Raw genomic sequence first — 23,837 nt, forward strand, 5'->3', positions numbered from 1 at the left:
GCCAACATTTTACATGTCAATAAAATAAAAAATTTAACAATTGCACAACTTGCCCCCTCGCATCTGCGACTGAGGGTCCAAGGAGGTGCATTGCGCAAGAGGTCATCATCGTACGTATCCTCACACTGTTCCCTTTGGGGAACTGTATGAAGTGGTGGAAGGATTTATGGCCGTGATTAACACTCATTCCGTGACCGTAACCATCTTTGAACCAGCCATTAGGGTGGTTAGTCCTATGGCGGGCGGGTTTTACGGGCTCCCACAACCCATCTGAGGGGGGGGGGCCACCAACACCCACGGACGCAAGCATCCCGCTGGATGTCCACCCAGAATTTAAAGTTGGAGCTCCGACTCCACTTGCCGGGACTGTCTGGAGTGGGGTTCAAAACCCTACTCCTTCTGGCCCAGCGGCGGGGATGCTTACTGCTACGCAAAAGGCCCACTCCGCACAAAAGGTGACACCCATACGTTTCCTGCGCCTTTTCCCTCCCCGTGACTGGAGCCCTATGCTGCCATTTCACGTTGCTAATTGGATTGGGCCTTTATCATAGCGGTAGGATCCCCGCCGCTGGGCCAGATCAGGGTAGGGTTTCGAACCCCGCTCCAGACAGTCCCGGCAAGTGGAGTCGGAGCTCCGGCTCTAAATTCTGGGTTGACATCCAGTGGGATATTTGCGTCCGTGGGTGTGGGTGGCCCCCCTCCTTATATAGCTTGTGGGAGCCCGTAAAACCCTCCCGCCATAGGACTAACCGCCCTAATGGCTGGTTCAAAGATGGTTACGGTCACGGAATGAGCGTTAATCATGGCCATAAATCCTTCCACCACTTCATACAGTTCCCCAAAGGGAACAGTGTGAAGACACGTATGACGACGACATTGCTAAATAAATAAATGGAATTTAAAAAATTCTTTTAGGGCTTTTAAAAGTCTTTAAATTGCTTTAATTCTCTTTAAAACTACTTCAGATTACTCAAAATAATGTAAACATTTAAAAAAGTTTATGAAAGTTACCAAAATCTTCAAAAAACTTCCAAAAACCTATTTAAACTGCTGCTTTGCATGTAAAAATGGTTAGCAGCTTGACAGAAACATTGGGGGCGTGTCCAGTGAAACTGAGACCTCAAGGGGCGTGTCTCACTTGCACTGCACGCTCCTGACTTCGCGCTGGCTGCACTCCTGGGCGGCGTGACGTCATACGCTGCCCGGGATTCTTCTTCTGGAAACACCAATTCCAGGCGTCCCTGGAGCTGATCGGCAGTAGCGCGGGGTAAGTGTAAATACGGGGCTTGCACGCGCTGCAAGCCCCGTTCTGGAATTTCTGTGCCAATGTTGGTGACTCTCAGCCCCAGGATCACTCCCCTCAGACTCTATACCATTGTGCAGACCACCTCTGGTGAGTCTGTCCTGCCCGTGGGACAGGACATACCCAGGGATGGTGATGGAGGAGTCTGGGATGTTGGCTGATAGATTGTAAATATCAAACTGTGAGCAGCAGAAGTAATTACACTACCAAAGGATCAAATGATTGCTTAAAATTAGAAGGAAGATGACTGGTGAAAGTACGCGGCTGCCATCTGCTGTTTACAAAATAGTATTACTGCGGAACCAAGAAGGCAGGGATTATACTGCTGTGGGGCTCCAATGCGTTGTTGCACTTACGTTTTAATTTCTACTGAGTCAAAGTTCAGCAAAAGAAACTTGGTCAGAGTTCATTCACTCTCCATTTTAATCATTTCAGTTGCAGGCACAGGAATGATGAGACGTTGGACCACCTATCACGGACTGAAGCCCTTTGTGTGCTCGTCCCGGGGCTTTACCCGGACTATTGCCGCTGACCCGGGCCGCTCCACCTGGAATTGGCACTCCAGTTCCCATTGTCATTGGGATCCAGCTCCGAATTCCCATTGTCCCAACAGTCGGCGTGTGACAACAAAGCGGAGAGCTGTGCGCATTGGTTGTGCTTCCGGCTTCTGGGGAGACACTGCTACCTCGGGTGAGGAAACACCACCGACTCTTTAGCATCACTGTTAACTATTTATAGCTCTTTATTACAACATGAACCTTAACAACCTCTTAATATGCAGTCAAACTAATTCTGTTCAAATCACACACAGTACCCTTCTGTGCAAATAATAAGAGCCTGCTGTACACTTTGGTCGAACACCGGCCCCTCCTCCTAAAGCCAGTACATGTCAGACCGAAGGAATCCCTTTGGAGTCTATCACATCACAGGCTTATGATGATGTTGACAACATGCTTTAATTAAGTTCTGGTTTGACAGTCACTGTTGCCACTTTAGTTCCCTGATCTGTTACTACCTTGTAAGACTACGTTAAACTGCATATAACGTAAAAGAGCAAGTAGTATTTATCAGTAAACTATAACTCCCTTCAGTTGCTCCACTGTCCATATCTATCAATAATATTAAAGTCTTGTATGTGCCATGTCCTTCCTGTACCATTATCCTTACTTTCTGTGTTGTGCTTTTTATCTTATTTATAATGTAGACAACTCTGTTGTTCAATGTTTGCCTGTCAAGTGATAATTACAGGCCTTCTGACACTGGGTGGTACTGTGTGCCTCCCCTCCTCTCTCCTCTACTTCTGCAAAATAAGCTTCCTTCTTCGCAGTCACCGGCTCCCAGCACTTTCCTCTTTGCTCTGGGCCTCTCCATTCTCAGCTCTTTACTGGGCTGCTATGGGTGTTCTTCTGCCCTACTGTTTCTGTCTCCTCTAGGCCACTTTAGACCCCACTCTCTTGCTCACGGCTATTCTGCCATGCTGCCAGTCCTTTCTTCTGCTCCCCGCTGCTTTCTCTGCTTTTCTGAGACTTCACCCTGGCTTCTTTGGCAGTCATGGCCATTTTACTGTACTGGCAGCTTTATTTCTTTCCTGCACCCTTTTTCTTCCCCACTGCTCTACATTTTCTCTTCCTGCTTTCAGGCTCTGCTCCTGATTTTTTCTGCTTACAGCCAGCCATTCAATCATTCTACAACCTTTTTCCCCTCCCACTCCACCTTGTTTCCTGCCCTGCTGCGCAATAACACCAAAATAATTATTTTGCTCACAATTTTCCCTCATCTACTCCCAACTCTACTACTACCTGCTCTCCTATCTGACTTCCTTGACAGGCCATTCCAACAGGCATCAATTGGAGATTTAAAACCATGGCGACCTCTGCTCCAGGGCCAGATTCAGGCAATATGCGTTCAGGGACTACAGAAGATGCAGATAGCAGATTGTGTCTCCTGTAGAATAAAGTCAATAAATGGTCATTCAAAGCACACATCAAGAGTCAGGGAGTACGTGATGTGGAGAAGGTAGGAGAAGGGATCAAGGGTGACACTGTATGATGCAGTTACAGCTGACCGGACAGTACTTGGGGCGGGGGTAAAGTGGACACAGATGAAGGAGGCTAACCACAGGCACTAGAAGATGAGTCAATCACACCAAGCGGGTATGACAGAAACTGTTAAGAATGCTGACAGGAAAGGTTTTATTAAAAAGTCCATTTTATGTTCAGAAGCCCATTTTGTACCCGTGGGACTAACTACCATGCGACCAAACTCAGCAACTGCAATGTGAGATCTCCCGCAGCCTTCACATCGTTGTGTTGTCTGTGAGTATTATTCCCTCTAATAAATTCTATGAACAAAGACTCTGCATTTAATTCCTGGCACAGACGCAACAGCTCCAAGCTGGTCTTTCTAGCAGTATTAATCAACAGAAATGATAGTGTACACAACATCAACACAACCACTAATTGACAAGTGATATTGTCCTCATAACTACTACTGCAAAAATCCAACCTACAATCCTTAATAACTCAATGTTTTAAACCACACCACCCACCACCTCTCACCTAAAAAAAAAAAACCCAAAGCAACAGAACAGTGCAGAGAAAAGCAAAACAAAACAAGAGAAACAGAAATGACCAGAACATTAAAACAACAACAACTTACAATGGAGGAGATATTAGGAGGGATGACCAAAACCTTGCTTAAAGAGGTGGGTTTTAAGTAGGGTCTTAGAGGAGGGGAGGGAGATAGCGAGGTGGAGGGGTTTAGGAAGGGGATTCCAGAGTGAGCTTATGCAACTCAAGGAATTCGATTAGAGAAATGCAGAGAAACGAACATGAACACAACAGAGGCAGGTACGAGAGAGACTGTACCATCCATGATCCACTAATAATTAATATCTGAAAAGTCTTGCGTATAGCATGCACTTCCTGTAAGTGTAACACTTATTTCTTGTAACATTTTCCCTGTCACACATTACCATCTTACTGTGTTGATAACCTCCCTCAATTGTTATAAAACACTGCATCCTCCAACTCACTGTAGGCAGTGCCATGGGAGATCTAGTTATATATTAAAATCTTGTGTATACAATGCACTTCCTACAAATATTTCCTGCATCCAACCTCTGACTCACCATAAGCAATACCCCAAGATATATATATTTATATATATTCATCACAAAGAGAAATGTTAATGTTTGAATTCTGAGGAAGGGTCCATTCAAAACAATATGGCTGCAGTTTGTACCCCAGCTACCAGTCTCAGAATGTACAGGCATGCCCACATGTTAGTGCTGTGCCCTGTAGTGTTGCCATTTGCCCTCTTACCCATGAAATGTGGCAAGGAACAAACACCTAGCACACAGCCAACATAAAGTTCCTACATGCTGCTTGTTCACAGACCCACATTAAGATGGCTGGCAGGAGTACTCCTGCCACTAGTTCTCTTTTCCACCTGTTCCACTGCAATGGCCCATTCCAAGACAAGGTTGTGTAAGGTGCATTAGGTTACATTTGCCTTGGATATCTAGGCCAGCTTGTTCTGCATGCCTCCTCTGATACTTCCCTTCCCCCTGCAGAACCACCAGATGGAGAGGACTAGACAGTGGGATATCGTCAGCTCCTACTTAGGCAGAGCTCAATTACAGTTGCCATGACTAATACTCACAGATGGGAGATTGGGTGCAGCTTCAAGATAACGTGAATAGCTGCAGTTGTAAAACTTAAGGTCACCATGAAATAAATAGTGAAATCGCTGGGTCAACTATTTGCTGCAGTTACTAAGCAGACTCCCCTTTAAGGAACAACAACAACAACTTGTATTTATATAGTGCCTTTAAAGTAGTAAAACGTCCCAAGGCGCTTCACCGGAGTGTTATAAGGCAAAAAATTTGACACTGAGCCACATAAGAAATTAGGGCAGATGACCAAAAGCTTGGTCAAAGAGGTAGGTTTTAAGGAGCGTTTTAAAGGAGGAAAGAGAGGCGGAGAGGTTTAGGCAGGGAGGTCCAGAGCTTAGGGCCTAGCAGCTGAAGGCACGGCCACCAATGGTTGAACGATTATAATCAGGGATGCTCAAGAGGGCAGAATTTGAGGAGCGCAGATATCTCGGAGGGTTGTGGGGCTGAAGGAGATTACAGAGATAGGGAGGGGCGAGGCCTAGGGAGGATTTGAAAACAAGGATGAGAATTTTGAAATCTAGGCGTTGTTTAACCAGGAGCCAATGTAGGTCAGTGAGCACAGGGGTGATGGGTGAACAGGACTTGATGCGAGTTAGAACAAGGGCAGCCGAGTTTTGGATGACCTCAAGTTTACGTAGGGTAGAATGTGGGAGGCCAGCCAGGAGTGCGTTGGAATAGAAGTCTAGAGGTAACAAAGGCATGGATGAGGGTTTCAGCAGCAGATGAGCTGAGGCGGGGTGGAGATGGGTGATGTTACAGAGGTGGAAACAGGCAGTCTTAGTTATGCCACGGATATGTGGTCGGAAGCCAGAAAAGGAAGTTGGGTGGTCAGCAGTTTAGTGGGAATAGGGTCGAAGGAGCAGAAAGTGGGCCTCATGGACAAGGTGACCATGGAGAGGTCAAGAGGGGAGATCGGAGAGAAACTGGAGAAAGATGCGAGTTCAGGGCTAGGGCAGGGGGGAACCTTAGAGGAAGATTGGCCCGGTGGGCTAGGGGAAGGAAGGGAAGTGGCAGAGGCAGCTGATCGGATGGCCTCAATCTTAGAGACAAAGAAGTCCATGAGCTCCTCGCACTTGTTGTTGGAGGTGAGTGTGGAAGAGACAGGGGTGAGGGGTTTAAGAAGATGGTTAGCAGTAGAAAATAGTAGCCAGGGTTTATCTTTGCAGTCCAGAATGAGCCTGGAATAGCGAGCAGTTTTGGCAGAAAAGAGTAGGACCCGATAATGCTTTATGCTTAACAGGAACTAACATGACTGAGTGAGCCAACCATCCAACACCTGGTTTATATGACCACTAATCTATCTTTTCTTGCAAATGCTGACTGACCTGTGCATTTCCAGCATTTTCTGTTTCCATTTGGGTTAACGTTTGCAGGTTTCTTTTTATCCTCAGGGTTATAGGGGGGGACATTCGGTTGGTTAATAGGGTGCTAATGGGGCGCAAAGCAACTAGCACTCGTGCGCGGCGATGTTTGCGCCGCTCACGAAATTGACTAGACATTTTGCGGCGGCACTAAACACTACCGCCACGATCTCCTGCGCCCACAGATCATGACGTCAGTCGAGCGTGTAGCGCCCCGGACCAGATATTGAGTGGCGCCCCCTGTCTTACCACCTGCCGCTAGCATCGACAGGTTGAGGGGAGCGTTTTGCAGTCGGGAAGGGACTGGGGGAGTACTGCTTAAAGGCGACCGCTTCCTGCCTTTTTATTCGGCGAAACTTTTTCACCACGCATTCTGAGTGAGAGAGAGAGAGACTGCAGGAGATATTCAAAGCTGTGTTGAAGAGTTTTGGGTACTGAGCAGCACTTTGCAGGTTCTTTTTTATTTGATCTTCCTTGCATCGATTTAGAAGAGAATATGGGGGCTGCACTCTGAGCTCTTTCCCTGGGCCTCTCCATTGTTCTTTCCAACAGATTTGATGTACAGGTCTCTCCAGGCCTAGATTCAAGGCTGCAATGAGCAGGGTGTGGATGGAGAGCAAGATCGACCCTCCCCTTTAAGAACTGGCCGGCACCACTGTGTCTGTGTTCCATTGCTGACTGACATCACATGAGCTTTGCCAGCGCTCTAAGGTAGCGCTTCGCTCCTCGGCCTTTGCGCCTTAAGACAGGTATGCAGGGCCTGATTTAGCGCCCCAATCACCGCCAGGGGCGATAAAAGCCAAATTTGCAGTCGGAGGTGATAATTAGCGCCAGGCGCTAAACTTTACGCCCGGTCGATAATCGCGCCCCAAACGGGGCGATGCTGAATTTCTCCCCCATAGTGTTATAACCTTGTATTCCTGTCAAGTGATGTATAGGATATAAACATGAATGAAGTACAGAAAGCTGCTAATTTGTGGTTTAAATGATGAAGCTGCATAAAGAAAATATGGGTGTCTGTTCAAGACTGTAATGCACTCTGTGATGTAGATGACGGTAAACCGCTTCAACTTCATCCAGCAGCTTTGCAACACAAGTGGAAAAGTTTCATTACCTTGTACAACTGTCACCTCAGGTTCTAAAGAAGCAAAATATAAAAAATTGCAAAGACAGGACTTGCATATCAAAAGACCGATTGTACCTTAGTTTGTAAGTTACAAGCAAAATTAGACTTCAGTGATAAAATTAGGATACTGAGAACTTCTTGATGACAGGATTGCATACATGTCAGAATTAATTTTACTTTATATATTTTTTCTATTTCTGCTGTCTTTATTTCCATCTCTCAAGATTTTAATTGTTAGTTAGACTGCACATGAGAGAGAAAAATGATTAACGTACTTAAGGAATGGTGTTGAACTCGCAGGAAAGTGGCTGAAAGAAGTCTGGGAGCGTTGACGGACTCTATGTTGATTACATCAAGTCATTGAAATGCTGATAGTTGACATGTATTGTCCCTCCAGTGGTCATTCAGTAATTACAGAGTTAAATCATAACAAATATGGAATAGAGACTGGAAAAAAAGCCAACAATTTGTGTCTGACTATTCCTATCAATGGAAGTGTTGCAAGATGCATGTTACAAATAATCTCATATCTTATGCTATCCAATGAATCTTCTTTTAATTTCATTCAGGGCTCCACATAAGAGCCCAATAATTAGGATTGTGAAAATAATGACTGGATGAGAAATAAGAACAGATCACCATGAATTTATCATAAATCTAAAGAAAATTACTTACAGTTCCTAGTACTTGCATTATAATTACCTATTAACATTGCTTCACTCAATTATAACCTAATTTAGTAAGTGTCTTGTCATAAAATGCTAGCTTTTTAAAAAAGACCACACACATTTTTGAGTGTTCAAGCATCTAGGCTTTGTCCTGGATCAAGCATCATCCGGGACAAAGCATCCCGCTTGATTGGCACCCCATACACCACCTTAAACATTCACTCCCTCCACCACCGCGTACTGTGGCTGCAGTGTGTACCATCTACAAGATGCACTGCAGTAACTCGCCAAGGCTTCTTCGGCAGCACCTCCCAAATCTGCGACCTCTTCCACCTAGAAGGACAAGGGCAGCAAGCGCATGGGAACACCATCACCTGAAAGTTCCCCTTCAAGTCACACACCATCCTGACTTGGAAATATATCGCCGATCCTTCATCGTCGCTGGGTCAAAATCCTGGAACTCCCTCCCTAACAGCACTGTGGGAGTACCTTCACTACATGGACTGCAGCGGTTCAAGAAGGCGGCTCACCACCACCTTCTCGAGGGCAATTAGAGATGGGCAATAAATGCTGGCCTTGCCAGTGATGCCCACATCCCATAAAAAAAATAATTTGTAGGCAGTATTATCTGTAGTGTATGTACCTTTAAGAGGAACTATGTTTTTGAAGCCCCTGTATACTGTAGTACCAGTAGTGACCACTCGGGTATATAAGCCTGTGTAGCGTCTTGTGTAGTTAGTTCACCTCCAGACTTTGTTCAGTAAACACTTGTTAAATCAACTCCTGCATTCCGTGTCTCCATTAACACACGGATCTAACAGTTGCGACGAGTTAGAAACGAACTTACCTGCAATTCGGCAGCACCTCAAGGGGATCGAGTCCTCAGACGAAGGTCGAAGCCAGAAGCAAGAAAAAAAAAAAACTGTGGTTTCACCAGCTGGACGGGCTGGTGGCAGGTAGTGCACTGATCCTTCCTGGGCTGCGGCGGGCTAGAGCTCGATCGGGTGGCTCTGCAGCGGGGTCGGGCAGCGAGTCGGGAAGCAGAAGCAGGGAGAGCGAGAGGGTGGAGCACTCAGGGCGCGGCCGGTGCTGCAAAGCAGGTCGGCGTTCGGACCGAGCAGAGGGAGGGGAAAGTCCCAGAGGGTCCGCTCCATGACGGGAACGGTTCTCCAAGTAACGGAGAAACTATTGAAGCAATATATAAAAAATAAAAAAAATAGAAATACCGCGAAAAGCTGTAGGTCGCAACGGGAACCGCGGAGAACAGCGTTGGCAGCGGTGGGAAAGCGCGGGAGGCGCCATCTTAACTCGGCGGGGAAGAAAGAAAAGTGCGGGAGGCGCCATTTTGATCCATCGGGGACGGAGGAAAAGCGCGGGAAGCGCCATTTTAGATTTTCAAGATGCCGAAGACTGGCAATATTACTGCTTTCGATAGTGATATAGAAGATTGGACCACATATGTGGAAAGAGTGGAGGTATATTGCAAGGCGAATTAAGTAGCGGATGATAAAAAGGCATCGGTACTTCTAAATCTGATGGGCGCAAGGACATACGGGCTGTTACGAAACTTGATCACTCCAGCCAAACCGATGGACAAGAATTTTAAGGAGATTGTTGATACCTTACAGGAGCACTTAAGCCCAACACCGCTGCTGATAGCGGAACGATTCAAATTCTTCAGGAGGAATCAGCACAAGAATGAAAGTAACGCTGATTACCTCACCGAATTACGAAAGCTGTCAAAGCACTGCCAATTCGGGGCAGGACTGGCAGATTCTCTACGAGACAAATTCGTCTGTGGTCTCCTAAGCGAAGGAACACAGAAAAGACTACTTTCTGAGAAAGATTTGACACTGGACAAGGCTTTCAGTGTGGCTGTATCATACGAAGCAGCAGCAAGAGGAGCTGCAGAGATACAGCAAAAGCCACAGGACTTCGGCACCCATGAAATGACACGGGGTTTCGAGAGATGTTATCGCTGCGGCAGATCCACCCATGACCAGAAGGACTGCTGGTTCAAGGACAAAGCATGCAGGCAATGCGGAAAGATGGGACACATTGCACGTGTATGCAGATCTGGAAAGAAATCCGCTGACAGTAAAAAGGTCAATAAGGAAAAGTACAGAAAGGTACAAATGATGACGGACAGTAGCTCCGATGACCAGAAAGAGCGATAGCGACTCCGGAAACAAGAGACTAAGCTGTCTCAAATTACATAATGTAATTGCCAAAGAAGATTACCAGACCATTTGGGTTACCCTCACGATAGCGGGGTCCCCAGTCAAAATAGAGCTAGATACAGGATCAGCTCTGACCGTCATAAGTCGACGGGATTACGAGCGGCTATTTCCGCATATACCTTTGAAAGACACATCCATTGTCTTGAAGACATATACGGGGCAGAAAGTATACCCCAGAGGGAAAATAAGGGTGCCTGTTGTATACAACGGCAAGGAAATACAGAAGTTGTATTTATACGTTCTGCAAGATGGTGGTCCACCGTTGTTGGGACGTGAATGGATCAGAAAGATCCCGGGGATGAGGGGGTGGTCATATGAGGAGAGGTTGAGTAGATTGGGACTCTACTCATTGGAGTTCAGAAGAATGAGAGGCGATCTTATTGAAACATATAAGATTGTGAAGGGGCTTGATCGGGTGGATGCGGTGAGGATGTTCCCAATGATGGGTGAAACTAGAACTAGGGGGCATAATCTTAAAATAAGGGGCTGCTCATTCAAAACTGAGATGAGGAGAAACTTCTTCACTCAGAGGGTGGTAGGTTTGTGGAATTTGCTGCCCCAGAAAGCTGTGGAAGCTACATCATTAAATAAATTTAAAACAGAAATAGATAGTTTCCTAGAAGTAAAGGGAATAAAGGGTTACGGGGAGCGGGCAGGAAATTGGACATGAGTCTGGGTTCGGAATGGTCATGGCCCTGTGGGTAGTGGAGCGGGCCCAGGGGCCGTGTAGCCTTGTTCTGCTCCTACTGTGTTCTAATTCTGTTAGATTTCAGGAGATGGTTTTATTCCTGTTCCTGGCTGGGGTGGAGATCGTCTTTACAGAAGGTAAGTACTGTAGAAAATATAGGGACAGAGTGATCTCCTGGAAGAATTTCGATCGCCTAGATGGGTCGGAGAGGAATTTCCCAGATTTTTTTCTCCCAAATTGGCCATTGGGTCTTTATCTGGTTTTTCGCCTCTCCCGGGAGATCACATGGGTTCGGGTGGATGCAGAGTGATAGAAGATTTGAGGTTAGGATCAGATCAGCCATGATCTTATTGAATGGTGGAGCAGGCTCGAGGGGCCGATTGGCCTACTCTTGCTCCTATTTCTTATGTTCTTAAAGATACGTTTAGACTGGCACTCCATTCAGGCACTGATGGTGACCAGTAAGAAAAAAAACGATGATGACTTCATACCTGGACGATTAAAAGAAATCTTGGCTAACGCCAAAGAAGTGTTTCAATAGGAATTAGGAACCCTGAAAGGCGCCACCGCCTCAATAAAAGTGGAAGATGCGGCAATTCCCAAGTTTTTTAAGTCAAGGCCGGTGCCATACGCAATTCGTCCAGCCGTCAAGGCAGAGCTGGAGAATTTGGAAAAAGCAGGCGTGTTATCCAAGGTAGATTGGAGCGAGTGGGCAACACCCATCGTTCCGGTCATGAAAAAAACGTTGAATAATGATAAATCTGAAGAACAGAGAAAAGTTCGCATCTGTGGCGACTTCAAGGTGACTGTAAACCCGGTTCTTCACACGGTACAGTATCCTCTTCCGAGGATAGAAGATATTTTCGCCTCACTATCCGGAGGGAAACGTTTCACCAAAATTGACTTAGCACAGGGATATCTACAGATGGAGGTTGAGGAGGCCTCTAAAAAATATCTCACGATAAACACACACAAAGGCCTGTACCAGTACAATCGACTGGTTTTCGGAGTGGCATCAGCTCCGGCTATCTGGCAAAGAGCTACGGAGCAAGTCCTGCAAGGGATTCCGGGGACTCAATGCTACCTAGATGACATCCTTGTAACAGGAGAAAACGACAACGAGCACCTTGCCAACTTGGAGCAGGTGCTCACGAGGCTGAGAGAACGGGGCCTACGAGCAAATCGCCCCAAGTGCGAATTTTTCCAGAAACAAATATCATATTGTGGCCATGTCATTAACGAAGAAGGGTTGCATAAGTCACCTGAAAAAATTGAAGCGGTCGTAAAGGCCCCAGCGCCTGAAAATGTCTCACAATTAAGGTCGTTCCTGGGATTAGTAAATTACTATCATAAATTTTTACCAAACTTGTCGACGGTTCTGCACCCTCTTAACGCACTGCTACAAACGGGAGTAGTTTGGAAATGGAGCGAAGACTGTAAACGTGCCTTCCATAAATGCAAAGGCTTGATCACGTCCAGGGAAGTGTTGGCTCATTACAACCCATCACTGCCAATCAGACTGGCGTGCGATGCATCCCCTTACGGCGTGGGAGCGGTATTATCGCATAGATTCCCTGATGGCTCGGAGCAGCCGATAGCTTTTGCGTCACGCTCATTGAACTCAGCTGAGCGTAACTATGCCCAGATCGACAGGGAGGCACTCAGCCTGGTGTGGGGGGGTGAAGAAATTCAACCATTACCTACACGGACAAAAATTTACCTTGTTGACTGACCATCAACCCCTCGTCTCCATATTCAACCCTAAAAAGTGTGTTCCCATTATGACAGCGCAAAGGCTACAGAGGTGGTCTCTTTTCCTAGGGGCACACCAATATGACATAGAATACAAAGGAACAAAACAGCATGGGAATGCTGACGGGTTATCGCGCCTACCGTTGCCAACGGTGGAAGAGGCGCCTACAGTGGACCCAGTGGAGATGTTCCACTCGACCATAGTGGAATGTCTACCGGTGACAAATTCTGCCATTGAAAAGGAAACGCGAAATGACCCGACTCTCTCACGAGTCTACGATTTAACGGTGAAGGGATGGCCAGCACATGGCGAACCACTGTTGCCAGCATTCTCGCAAAGAAGAGAACAGCTGTCAGTGTGCCGAGGAACCTTGATGTGTGGATCCAGAGTGGTGATTCCACCCAAACTCAAGGATAGAGTGCTAAAGGAGCTTCACGAGGGGCATCTGGGTGGAATGAAAATGAAGAACTTAGCCAGAGCGTTTGTGTGGTGGCCAGGTATCGATGGAGACATCGAAGAAATGACCAAGAGCTGTCTAGGATGCCAGAAGGTCCAAAACGCCCCACCACAAGCCCCTCTACATCCATGGGAATGGCCCTCCTCTCCATGGCAAAGGGTACATATCGACTTTGCTGGTCCATTTATGGACTCAATGTTCTTAATCGCGGTGGATGCACACTCCAAGTGGCTGGAGGTAATAAAGATGTCCTCCACCACCACGGAAAAAACCATCACAGTATTAAGGACCATATTCGCCAGGAATGGGCTGCCTGAACAGATCTGTTCTGATAATGGACCGCAATTTGTATCTGAAGAATTCAGGAAGTTCTTAAAAAACAATGGGGTTAAGCACTACACGTCCGCCCCATACCATCCTGCCACCAATGGATTGGCTGAAAGGTTTGTCCAGACCTTCAAGAAGGCCATAAATGCCATGGGTAATGAAGACATAAATCTACAACATAAGGTAGATAACTTCTTGTTTGCGTACAGGAATGCAACACATGTGGCTACAAACCAAACCCCCGCCATGATGTTTTTCAATAGAAGCACGGTGGCATAGTGGTTAGCACTGTTGCCTCACAGCGCCAGGGACCCGGGTTCGAATCCGGCCTCGGGTGACTGTGTGGAGTTTGCACATTCTCCCCGTGTTTGCGTGGGTTTCCTCCGGGTGCTCCGGTTTCCTCCCACAGTCCAAAGATGTGCAGGTTAGGATGATTGGCTATGATAAATTGACCCTTAGTGTTAGGGGGATTAAATACGTGGGGTTACGGGGATAGGGTGGGATATGTGTTGGTGTAGGGGTTACGGGGATCGGGTCGGTGCAGGCTCGATGGGCCGAAATGGCCTCTATCTGCACTGTGGGGTTTCTGTGATTTCTGTGAGAAGCCTAAGATGCCGGCTGGATTTGGTCAAGCCAAACGTCAGAACGGACGTAGAGAACCGGCAATTTCAAAGCATGAATGAAAGGCCAACTAGAACCTTCCAGATAGGTCAACCAGTTTTGGCCCGGGACTACCGTACCGAGAAATGGCAGCCTGGAACTATTTGCACACGACTAGGACCGCTGATGTATACCGTGGACATTGGAGAAAGCATAATAAGGCGCCATGCTGACCAGATCATAGAGTCATCCGAAAAAGGACAACCTACACCACAACTCTACACGCCTAGTGATGAAGCAGAGATCTACCTCCGATCCGGTGATACTGGAACCAGATGAACCCGACACTGGCATTGAAGCCGAATCGACCTTGCCAAAAGAACCTACTATACCACCGAGGCGTTATCCGGACCGAGTCAGGAAGCCTCCAGAGAGACTGAATTTGTAATTGATTAACTTCAGCAAATGTGTATATTATTGTTCTTGTAAAAATGTTATTTAATGATTACTTAAAATGTTATGTACTATTTATCTAAAAGGGGAGGAATTGTAGTGTATGTACCTTTAAGAGGAACTATGTTTTTGAAGCCCCTGTATACTGTAGTACCAGTAGTGACCACTCGGGTATATAAGCCTGTGTAGCGTCTTGTGTAGTTAGTTCACCTCCAGACTTTGTTCAGTAAACACTTGTTAAATCAACTCCTGCATTCCGTGTCTCCATTAACACACGGATCTAACATTATCTTCACTTGATTGTCAAATTTCAGAAGTAAGTTATTCTTATCTAGTTTCAGCTGAAAATAAGCATACATTACAACAGTGACTACACATCAAAAAGTACTTCATTAGCTGTAAAGCACTTTGAGACGTCCAGTGGTCGTGAAAGTCGCTATATAAATGCAAGTCTTTCTTTTTTACACCATGTTTGACTGCATCAGTAACAATACTGTTGTCTGTAAATATTAACTTGTTGCTGGGGTATGAGTAAGTGTGGGCTTTCACATGTCAAGCTTTGTATGGTTAATTGTTCAGGACTATTAGCAATTATTCGGTAGAGGGTGCAACACCCAAGTTTAGTTTTGAATGTGTAAATGAGCATTTGTTATTATATTGAGTGTAATACTGACCAAATATCAGTTATTATTGGGATGTCTTACTTTAAAGGTGAACACACATCTTAATAAATTTGCACAGAAAGGAAGTGGTGGGAGTAATGTATCTGTCCCAGCCCTGGTAGAAAGGTGCAGAGACTTGCAGTTACTGCAACATATGCTGTTGTGAGAATCCGAGAGGGGGTGGTGATGATATACAGGTGAGAGTGCAGTGGTCATTCAATAAAACTGGTATTGTACTCTGCCAAGTTTAGCTCAACATATTTACACTTAATGGGCTGTGGTGCTGTTGGAGTATCTCTGTAATATTGCCTGTCTCTGCCCCCGCCTCAGCCGATCTGCTGCTGAAGCCCCCATTCGTGCTTTTGTTACCTCCAGACACGATATTCCAATACTCGCCTGGCCGGCCTCCTGTCTTCCATCCTCCGTAAACTTGAGCTCATCCAAAACTCTGCTGCCTGCATCTTAACTCCCACCAAGTCCTGTTCACCCATCACCTCTGTGCTTGCTGACCTACATTGGCTCCCGGTCCACCAACACCTCAATCTTGAAATTCTTGTCTCCTTGTTCAAATCCCTCCATGGCCTCACCCCTCCCTATTTCTGTAAAATCCTCCAGCATTACAACCCTTCGAGAACTCTGCTTTCCTCCAACTCTGGCCTCTTGTGCATTCCGAATTTCCTTCGCCCCTCCATTGGCGGCCGTGTCTTCAGCTGTCTAGGTCCTAAGCTCTGGAATTCCCTCCCCAAACCTCTTTGCCTTTCCACCTCTCTCTCCTTTTAAGATGCTGCTTGAAACCTACCACTTCGATGTTGGATTACTAATTTTTCTTCAAACCTAGCCATTTTTACTTGTTTTGGTCACCTGTCCTAATGTCTTCTTCTTTGGCTTGGTTTTGTCTGATAACGCTCCTGTGAAGCACCTTGTGTCGTTTTACTATATTAAAGGCACTATATAAATGCAAGTTATTGTTGTTAAAGACAATGGATGTAATATAAACAAAAAGCTGCACTCTGTCAGTGTCTAAAAAGAGAAAAACAGTTAAAAGTTTCAGGTGTAGACCCTTTGTTAGACCTCAAAAGATCGACACTGTGAACATTAACTTGTTTTTTCTCTTTAGATGCTGACAACCTGCAACAGATATAAATATGTTTGGCATCAGCAGTATGAAGTGTCAGTGCATATTGTGTGCTGTTACTGTTGGTCTTGCTGAACATGCGCAGTATAAGATCCAAACCACCACTTTTGCTGTATTAATTTACCACAGTAGTGAGTGCAGTTAAATGATGAATGTAATTCATATTGGGATGGAAGTCTCGCTCCTGCATACAAGAGTATATATTGCCTGCGCTAGATTCAAATCCATTTTCTAGCGGTGAAAGGGACTTTACCCATTGTGGCATCCTGCTCTCTTATCAAACTCTTCATCCATTTGCTATGCAAGTTACAACTGCCTATATATATTTGTTCATCTATAAACACAAGTGACTTTAATATATTTTAATCAAACTGGTGTGGCTTTTCCTCATTGGATACTGGCTAGATTTGAAATGTTAGTATGGCCAGCTTTTATTTGTACTTGTAACTACCCATCTAACCACCAGAGTGCCGCACTAAATTTGCACAAGGAAAAAAGAAAACTTTCAGTTTAACTGATAGGATTTGCTTTTTATTTTTGGGCACTTGCCTAATTTTCTTGCCAGGAACTTAATTACGAACATATGAATAATGAGGGACAGGTAAAGGCCCTCTGGTCCATCCAGCCTGTCCCACACAGTTGCGATACCTTGTGTATCACAATATATACTCTCCACCCCACTCAACCACGTGTCTCCTGGGAATGGCGAAAAACCAGATAAAAATCCAGGCCAATTTGGGGGAGAAAAAAATCTGAGAAATTCCTCTCCGATTTCCCCCCCCCCCTCCCCACCCCTCCACCCTCCTTAGGCGATCAAAACTACTCCAGGAGATCACTCTGGCCTGGCTAATTCTGTGCAGTACCTACCTTTTGTAGGTGATCTCTGCCCCAGCCAGAAACAGGTCCAACTCTCGCTTGAAGGAATTGCATGAACTGGCAGCCTGTTCCAGAGCTCCACTATTCTCTGGGAAAAGAGCCATCTCCTGACATCTAATCTAGATCTGGCATTATACAACTTAAAATTGTGACCCCTGGTTCTCCTTAACCTATTTAATTGGCACTAACTGTCAACTCGAACACAATCTATTCACTTCAACAACTTGCATTTATATAGTGCCTTTAACGTAGTAAAACGTCCCAAGGCACTTCACAGTAGCGTTATCAAACAAAATTTGACACTGAGCCAGATAAGGAGATATTAGGACAGATGAAAGAGGTAAATTTTAAGGAGTGCCTTAAAGGAGGAGAGAGAGGTTTAGGGAGAGAATTCCAGAGCTTGGGGCCTAAGCAGCTGAAGGCATGACTGCCAGTGGTGAAGAGGTTAAAATCGGGGATGCTCAAGAGGCTAGAATTAGGGGAGCGCAGAGATCTCGGAGGGTTGTAAGGCTGGAGCAGATTACAGAGATAGGGAGGGGCGAGTCCATGGAGGGATTTGAAAACAAGGATGAAAATTTTAAAATTGAGGTGTTGCTGGACCTATATGCTTTAATATACCTCTTTGTCAAGTAAATTTTTAATTCCCTTTTAAAATAATTCATGGACTCTGCTTCAACAATGGTTTGTGTCAGAATTCCACATTCTAATCACCCTCTGTGTAAATGTTTTTTCTAGCCCCCTCTTTAATTCTTTATTATTATCGTAAAGTTGTACCCATTTGTTATCATATTGATGACTAATGGAAATAATCCAGCACTGTTTACCTTATCATTAACCTTCATACTGTTGAAGACCTCGATTAGGTCACCCTTCCCAACCCTAGTGAAAAAAGTTCAAAGTTCTCAAGTCTCTCTTCATAACTATAACCTCTCATCCCTGGTAACACTCCAGTAAATCGACGCTGCAACTTTTCCATTGCTTTTATGCCCTTCCTATAATGGGCTTCTCAAAACTGTATGTTGCACTCCAACTGTGGTCTAATGAAGACTTTGTGCGAGCTCAAAATTACCTGCTTCCTTTTATGGGCTGATTTTCAACTACTGGCTGCCCGTTCCTCTCCTGAAAAACAGGCAGTTAGTTAGCAGTTGAAAATTAGGGGTGGGGAGGGGTACTTCAGCCATCCCTTGGATACCCAAGGCCCACCTGGTACAATTTCAGACAGGCCTGTAAATGGGTGAGCAGCGTGTCTGCCTCTTTTTTTCCATTCTCAGGATTTGCACGTCGCTGGTAAGGCTGCAGTTATTTCCCATTCCTTGTTGCCCTGAGAAAGTGGTGGTGGGCCTTTAAAAACCACAGCAGTGCAGTGGTTTGATGCAACATAGATAAGGGAGAACCAGTGGATGTGGTGTATTTGGACTTTCAGAAGGCTTTCGATAAGGTCCCGCATAAAAGATTAGTGTGCAAAGTTAAAGCACATGGGATTGGGGGTAAGGTACTGACTTGGATAGAGAACTGGTTGGCAGACAGGAAGCAAAGAGTTGGAATAAACAGGTCTTTTTCCGAGTGGCAGGCAGTGACTAGTGGGGTACTGCAGGGATCGGTGCTAGGACCCCAGCTATTCACAATATATACAGTAATAATGATTTAGACGAGGAAACTAGATGTAATGGGGGAAAAATTCAGTTGTTTGCGCCTCCCGTTAGCGCCTTAAGAGGGTGCCAAGTGGGGCGCCCGGGCGCAGCGATGTTTGCACCGCTTGCGAAATTAACTAGACATTTTGCGGTGGCGCTAAACAGTACCACCACGATATCCTGCGCCAGCAGATTGTGACGTCAGTCGAGTGCGCAACTCCCTGTTAGCGCCCCGGGCCAGATATTGAGTGGCGTCCCCTGCCTTACCGCCTGCCGCTAGCAACGACAGGTTGAGGGGAGCGTTATGCTGTCAGAAAGGGACTGGGGAGCGCTATTTAAAGGCAACCACTTCCTGCCTTTTTTTGTCGGTGACATTTTTGCACCACGCATTCAGAGAGAGAGACTTCTGGAGAGATTCAACGCTGTGTGAAGGAGTTCTGGGTACTGAGCAGCAATTTGCAGGTTGGTTTTGATTTGCCCTTCCTTGTATTGATTTAGAAGAGACTATGGGGTCTGCACTCTGAGCTCTTCCCCTGGTTCTCTCCATTGTTCTTTCCAGCAGATTTGATGTACAGGTCTCTCCAGGCTGAGATTCAGGCCGAGATTCAAGGCTGCAATGAGCAGGATGTGGATGGAGAGCAAGATCAACTCTCCCCTTTAAGATAAAAACAGAAAATGCAGGAGAAACTCAGCAGGTCAAGCAGCATCAGTGAAGAGAGAAACAGATTTAACGTTTCAGGTCGATGACCATTCGTCAGAACTCCCCTTTAAGAATTGGACGGCGCCAGTGTGTCTGTTCCATTGCTGACTGAAATCACATGAGCTTCGCCAGCGCTGTGAGGTAGCGCCTCGCTCCTCAGCCTTAGTGCCTTAAGAGAGGTGTGTAGCGCCTGATTTAGCGCTCCAATCACCTCCAGGGGCGATAAAAGCCAAGTTTGCTGTCGGAGGCGATAATTAGCGCCAGGAGCTAAACTTTGCGCACCGCCAATAATAGCGCCCCAAATGGGGCGATACCGAATTTTTCCCCCAATATCTCCAAGTTTGCAGATGACAAAGCTGGGTGGGCGCATCTGCTGTGAGGAGGATGCAGAGAAACTCCAGTATGATTTGGACAGGTTGGGTGATATGGCAGATGCAGTATAATGTGGATAAATGCGAGGTTATCCACTTCGGTGGCAAAAACAGGAAGACAGATTATTATCTGAACGGCAATAGATTGGGAAAAGGGGAAGTACAATGAGACCTGGGTGTCCTTGTGCACCAGTCGCTGAAGGTAAGCATGCAGGTGCAGCAGGTGGTTAAGAAGGCAAATGGTATGTTGACCTTCATAGCGAGAGGATTCGAATACAGGAGCAAGGATGTCTTGCTGCAGTTGTACAGGGTCTTGGTGAGAACACACCTTGAGTATTGTGTGCAGTTTTGGTCGCCTTATCTGAGGAAGGATGTTCTTGCCATGGAGGGAGTGCAGCGAAGATTCACCAGACTGATAGCTGGGATGGCAGGAATGACATATGAGGAGAGATTGGGTCGATTAGGCTTATATTCACTAGAGTTTAGAAGAATGAGAGGGGATCTCATTGAAACTTATAAAATTCTAACAGGACTAGACAGACTAGATGCAGGAAGGATGTTCCCGATGGCAGGGGACTCCAGAACCAGGGGCCACAGTCTAAGGATAAGGGGTAAGCCATTTAGGACTGAGATGAGGAGGAATTTCTTCACCCAGAGAGTGGTGAACCTGTGGAATTCTCTACCACAGAAGGCAGTTGAGGCCAATTCATTAAATATATTCAAGAAGGAGTTAGATATATTTCTTAAGGGTAAAGGGATCAAGGGATATGGGGAGAAGGCAGGGACAGGGTACTGAATTTGGATGATCAGCCATGATCTCATTAAATGGCAGAACAGGCTCGACGGGCCGAATGGCCTACTCCTGCTCCTATCTTCTATGTTTCTATGTCTATGTAACAGCGTGGCTTGCTAGTCAACCATGCTGGTGTGGGACTGGAGTCTTATATAGGCCAAGTTTCCTTCCCTAAAGGACATTAGTGAACCAGTTGTTTTTTTACGAGAATCTGACAGCATCATGGTCACTTTATTGATACCAGGTTTTTATTTCCAGATTTTTAAAAACGGATTCAAATTCTCAAATGACTATGGTGGGATTTGAACTCTGATTCTCTCGATTACAATTCCAGTAACATTACCACTATGCTACTGAACTTTTTTATCAAGCACTTTTTCATGGGTAAGGCTGCTTGGAATTTTTCAGGTACAAATGGGCAGAGTGTGCACCAGTTTGCATTTTTATGGTTTAATCTACCTGTGCTGCCACCGCTTAATGACCCATGTATCTGAACATCAAGATCCTTCTCCTTTTCTTCAAACAATGCAGAAAAATAAACCTTGACTGATTTGCACATGGAATGATAAATCCTTTTAAGCATTATTTGTCAACTTGCTAAACATGGAAAGGTTGCCTTCTAGCCCTGAAATCATAATGTGGTGAAGTTGCTTAAATTATCACAAAGAAAGAAAAAAAGACTCACATTTATATAGCGCCTTTCACGACCACTGGACGTCCCAAAGCGTTTTACAGCCAATGAAGTACTTTTTGAAGTGTAGTCGCTGTTGTAATGTAGAAAACGCGGCAGCCAATTTGTGCACAGCAAGCCCCCACAAACAACAATGAGATAATGACCAGATAATCTGTTTTAGTGATGTTGGTTGAGGGATAAATATTGGCCAGCACACCGGAGATAACTCCCCTGCTCTTCTTTGAAATAGTGCCATGGGATCTTTCACGTCCACCTGAGCCTTGGTTAAACATATCAATATTCAGGAAGGACAGGAAAAAAGAAAAAGGCGGTGGGGTAGCATTGCTGGTTAAAGAGGAGATTAACACAATGGTAAGGAAGGATATTAGCTCTGATGATGTGGAATCTGTATGTGCAGAGCTGAGAAATACCAAGGGGCAGAAAACGTTAGTGGGAGTTGTATACAGACCCCCAAACAGTAATGCTGAGGTTGGGGATACATTAAACGGGAAATTAGAGACGCGTGCAATAAGGGCACAGCAGTTATCATGGATGACTTTAATCTACATATAGATGGGGCTAACCAAATTAGTAACAATACTGTGGAGGAGGAATTCCTAGAGTGTATTGGTTTCCTGGACCAATATGTCGAGGAACCAATTAGCGATCAGGCCATCTGGGTTTTATGTAATGAGAAAGGATTAATTAGCAATCTTGTGCGTTGTCCCTTGGGGAGGAGCGATCATAACATGATAGAATTCTTCATTAAAATGGAGAGTGAAGTAGTTGACTCAGAGACTAGGGTCCCAAATTTAAATAAAGGAAACTACGATGGTATGAGGCTCGAGTTGGCTAGGATGGATTGGGGAACGTTACTTAAAGGGTTGACGGTGGATAGGCAATGGCAAACATTTAAAGATCGCATGGATGAACTACAGAATTTGTTCATCCCTGTTTGGCATAAAAATAAAGCAAAAAAGTTGACTCAACCGTGGCTAACAAGGGAAATTAGGGATAGCATAAGATCCAAGGAGAGGACATATAATTTGGCTAGAAAAAGCAGCAAACCTGAGGATTGGGAGCAGTTTAGGATTCAGCAAAGGAGGACAAAGGGATTAATTAAGAGGGGGAAAATAGATTATGAGAGTAAGCTTTCAGGGAACATAAAAACTGACTGTAAAAGCTTCTATAGATATGTGAAGAGAAAAAGATTGGTGAAGTCAAGCGTAGGTCCCTTGCAGTCAGAATCAGGGGAATTTATCATGGGGAACAAAGAAATGGCTGACCAATTAAATACATACTTTGGTTCTGTCTTCACAAAGGAGGACACAAATAACCTCCCAGAGATGTCGGGGAACATAGGGTCTAATGAGAGGGAAGAATTGAATGAAATCAGTATTTGTAGGGAAATGGTGTTAGGGAAATTGACGGGATTGAAGGCCGATAAATCCCCAGGGCCTGATAATCTACATCCTAGGGTACTTAAGGAAGTGGCCCTAGAAATAGTAGATGCATTGCTGGTCATCTTCCAAAATTCTGTAGATTCTGGAACAGTTCCCATGGATTGGAGGATAGCTAATGTAACCCCACTATTTAAAAAAGTTGGTAGAGAGAAAACGGGGAATTATAGACTGGTAAGTCTGACATCGGTAGTGGGGAAAATGCTAGAGTCCATTATAAAAGATGTAATAGCAGAGCACTTGGAAAACAGTGACAGGATCAGACAAAGTCAACATGGATTTACAAAAGGTAAATCATGCTTGACTAATCTACTGGAATTTTTTGAGGATGTAACTGGTAGAATAGATAAGGGAGAACAAGTGGATGTGGTGTATTTGGACTTTCAGAAGGCTTTCGATAAGGTCCCGCATAAGAGATTAGCGTGCAAAGTTAAAGCACACGGGATTGGGGGTAAGGTACTGTCTTGGATAGAGAACTGGTTGGCAGACAGGAAGGAAAGAGTTGGAATAAACGGGTCTTTTTCCGAATGGCAGGCAGTGACTAGTGGGGTACCGCAGGGATCGGTGCTACGACCCCAGTAATTCACAATATATATAAATGATCTAGACGAGGGAACTAGATGTAATATCTCCAAGTTTGCAGACGACACAAAGCTGGGTGGGCGTGTCTGCTGTGAGGAGGATGCTGAGAAACTCCAGTATGATTTGGACAGGTTGGGTGATTGGGCAAATGCATGGCAAATGCAGTATAATGTGGATAAATGCGAGGTTATCCACTTCGGTGGCAAAAACGGGAAGACAGATTATTATCTGAACTGCAATAGATTGGGAAAAGGGGAAGTGCAACGAGACCTGGGTGTCCCTGAGCACCAGTCGCTGAAGGT

The 23,837-nt window shown here is 45.4% G+C and overlaps 1 protein-coding gene across 6 annotated transcripts in view; it reads left to right on the forward strand.

Annotated features, from left to right (window-relative positions):
* Positions 1–1,166: 1,166 nt before the first annotated feature.
* The window catches only part of LOC147122869 (uncharacterized), a 278,977-nt gene continuing 256,306 nt past the window's right edge, over positions 1,167–23,837 (forward strand). For 2 of the 6 annotated variants that reach the window (XM_085961528.1, XM_085961564.1), the window contains exon 1: positions 1,644–1,993. In XM_085961528.1, coding sequence (XP_085817654.1) covers positions 1,753–1,993 — 241 coding nt within the window. In that variant the 5' untranslated portion in view covers positions 1,644–1,752. Of the gene's footprint in view, positions 1,268–1,639; positions 1,994–23,837 lie in introns of those variants that run through there. The other 4 variants (XM_085961537.1, XM_085961547.1, XM_085961520.1 and 1 more) reach the window with 4 other exon arrangements.

Source organism: Somniosus microcephalus, chromosome 2 (assembly GCF_052327205.1).
Source record: "Somniosus microcephalus isolate GS21.2 chromosome 2, FLI_Smic_1.0, whole genome shotgun sequence".
Classification (NCBI taxonomy): Eukaryota; Metazoa; Chordata; class Chondrichthyes; order Squaliformes; family Somniosidae; genus Somniosus; species Somniosus microcephalus.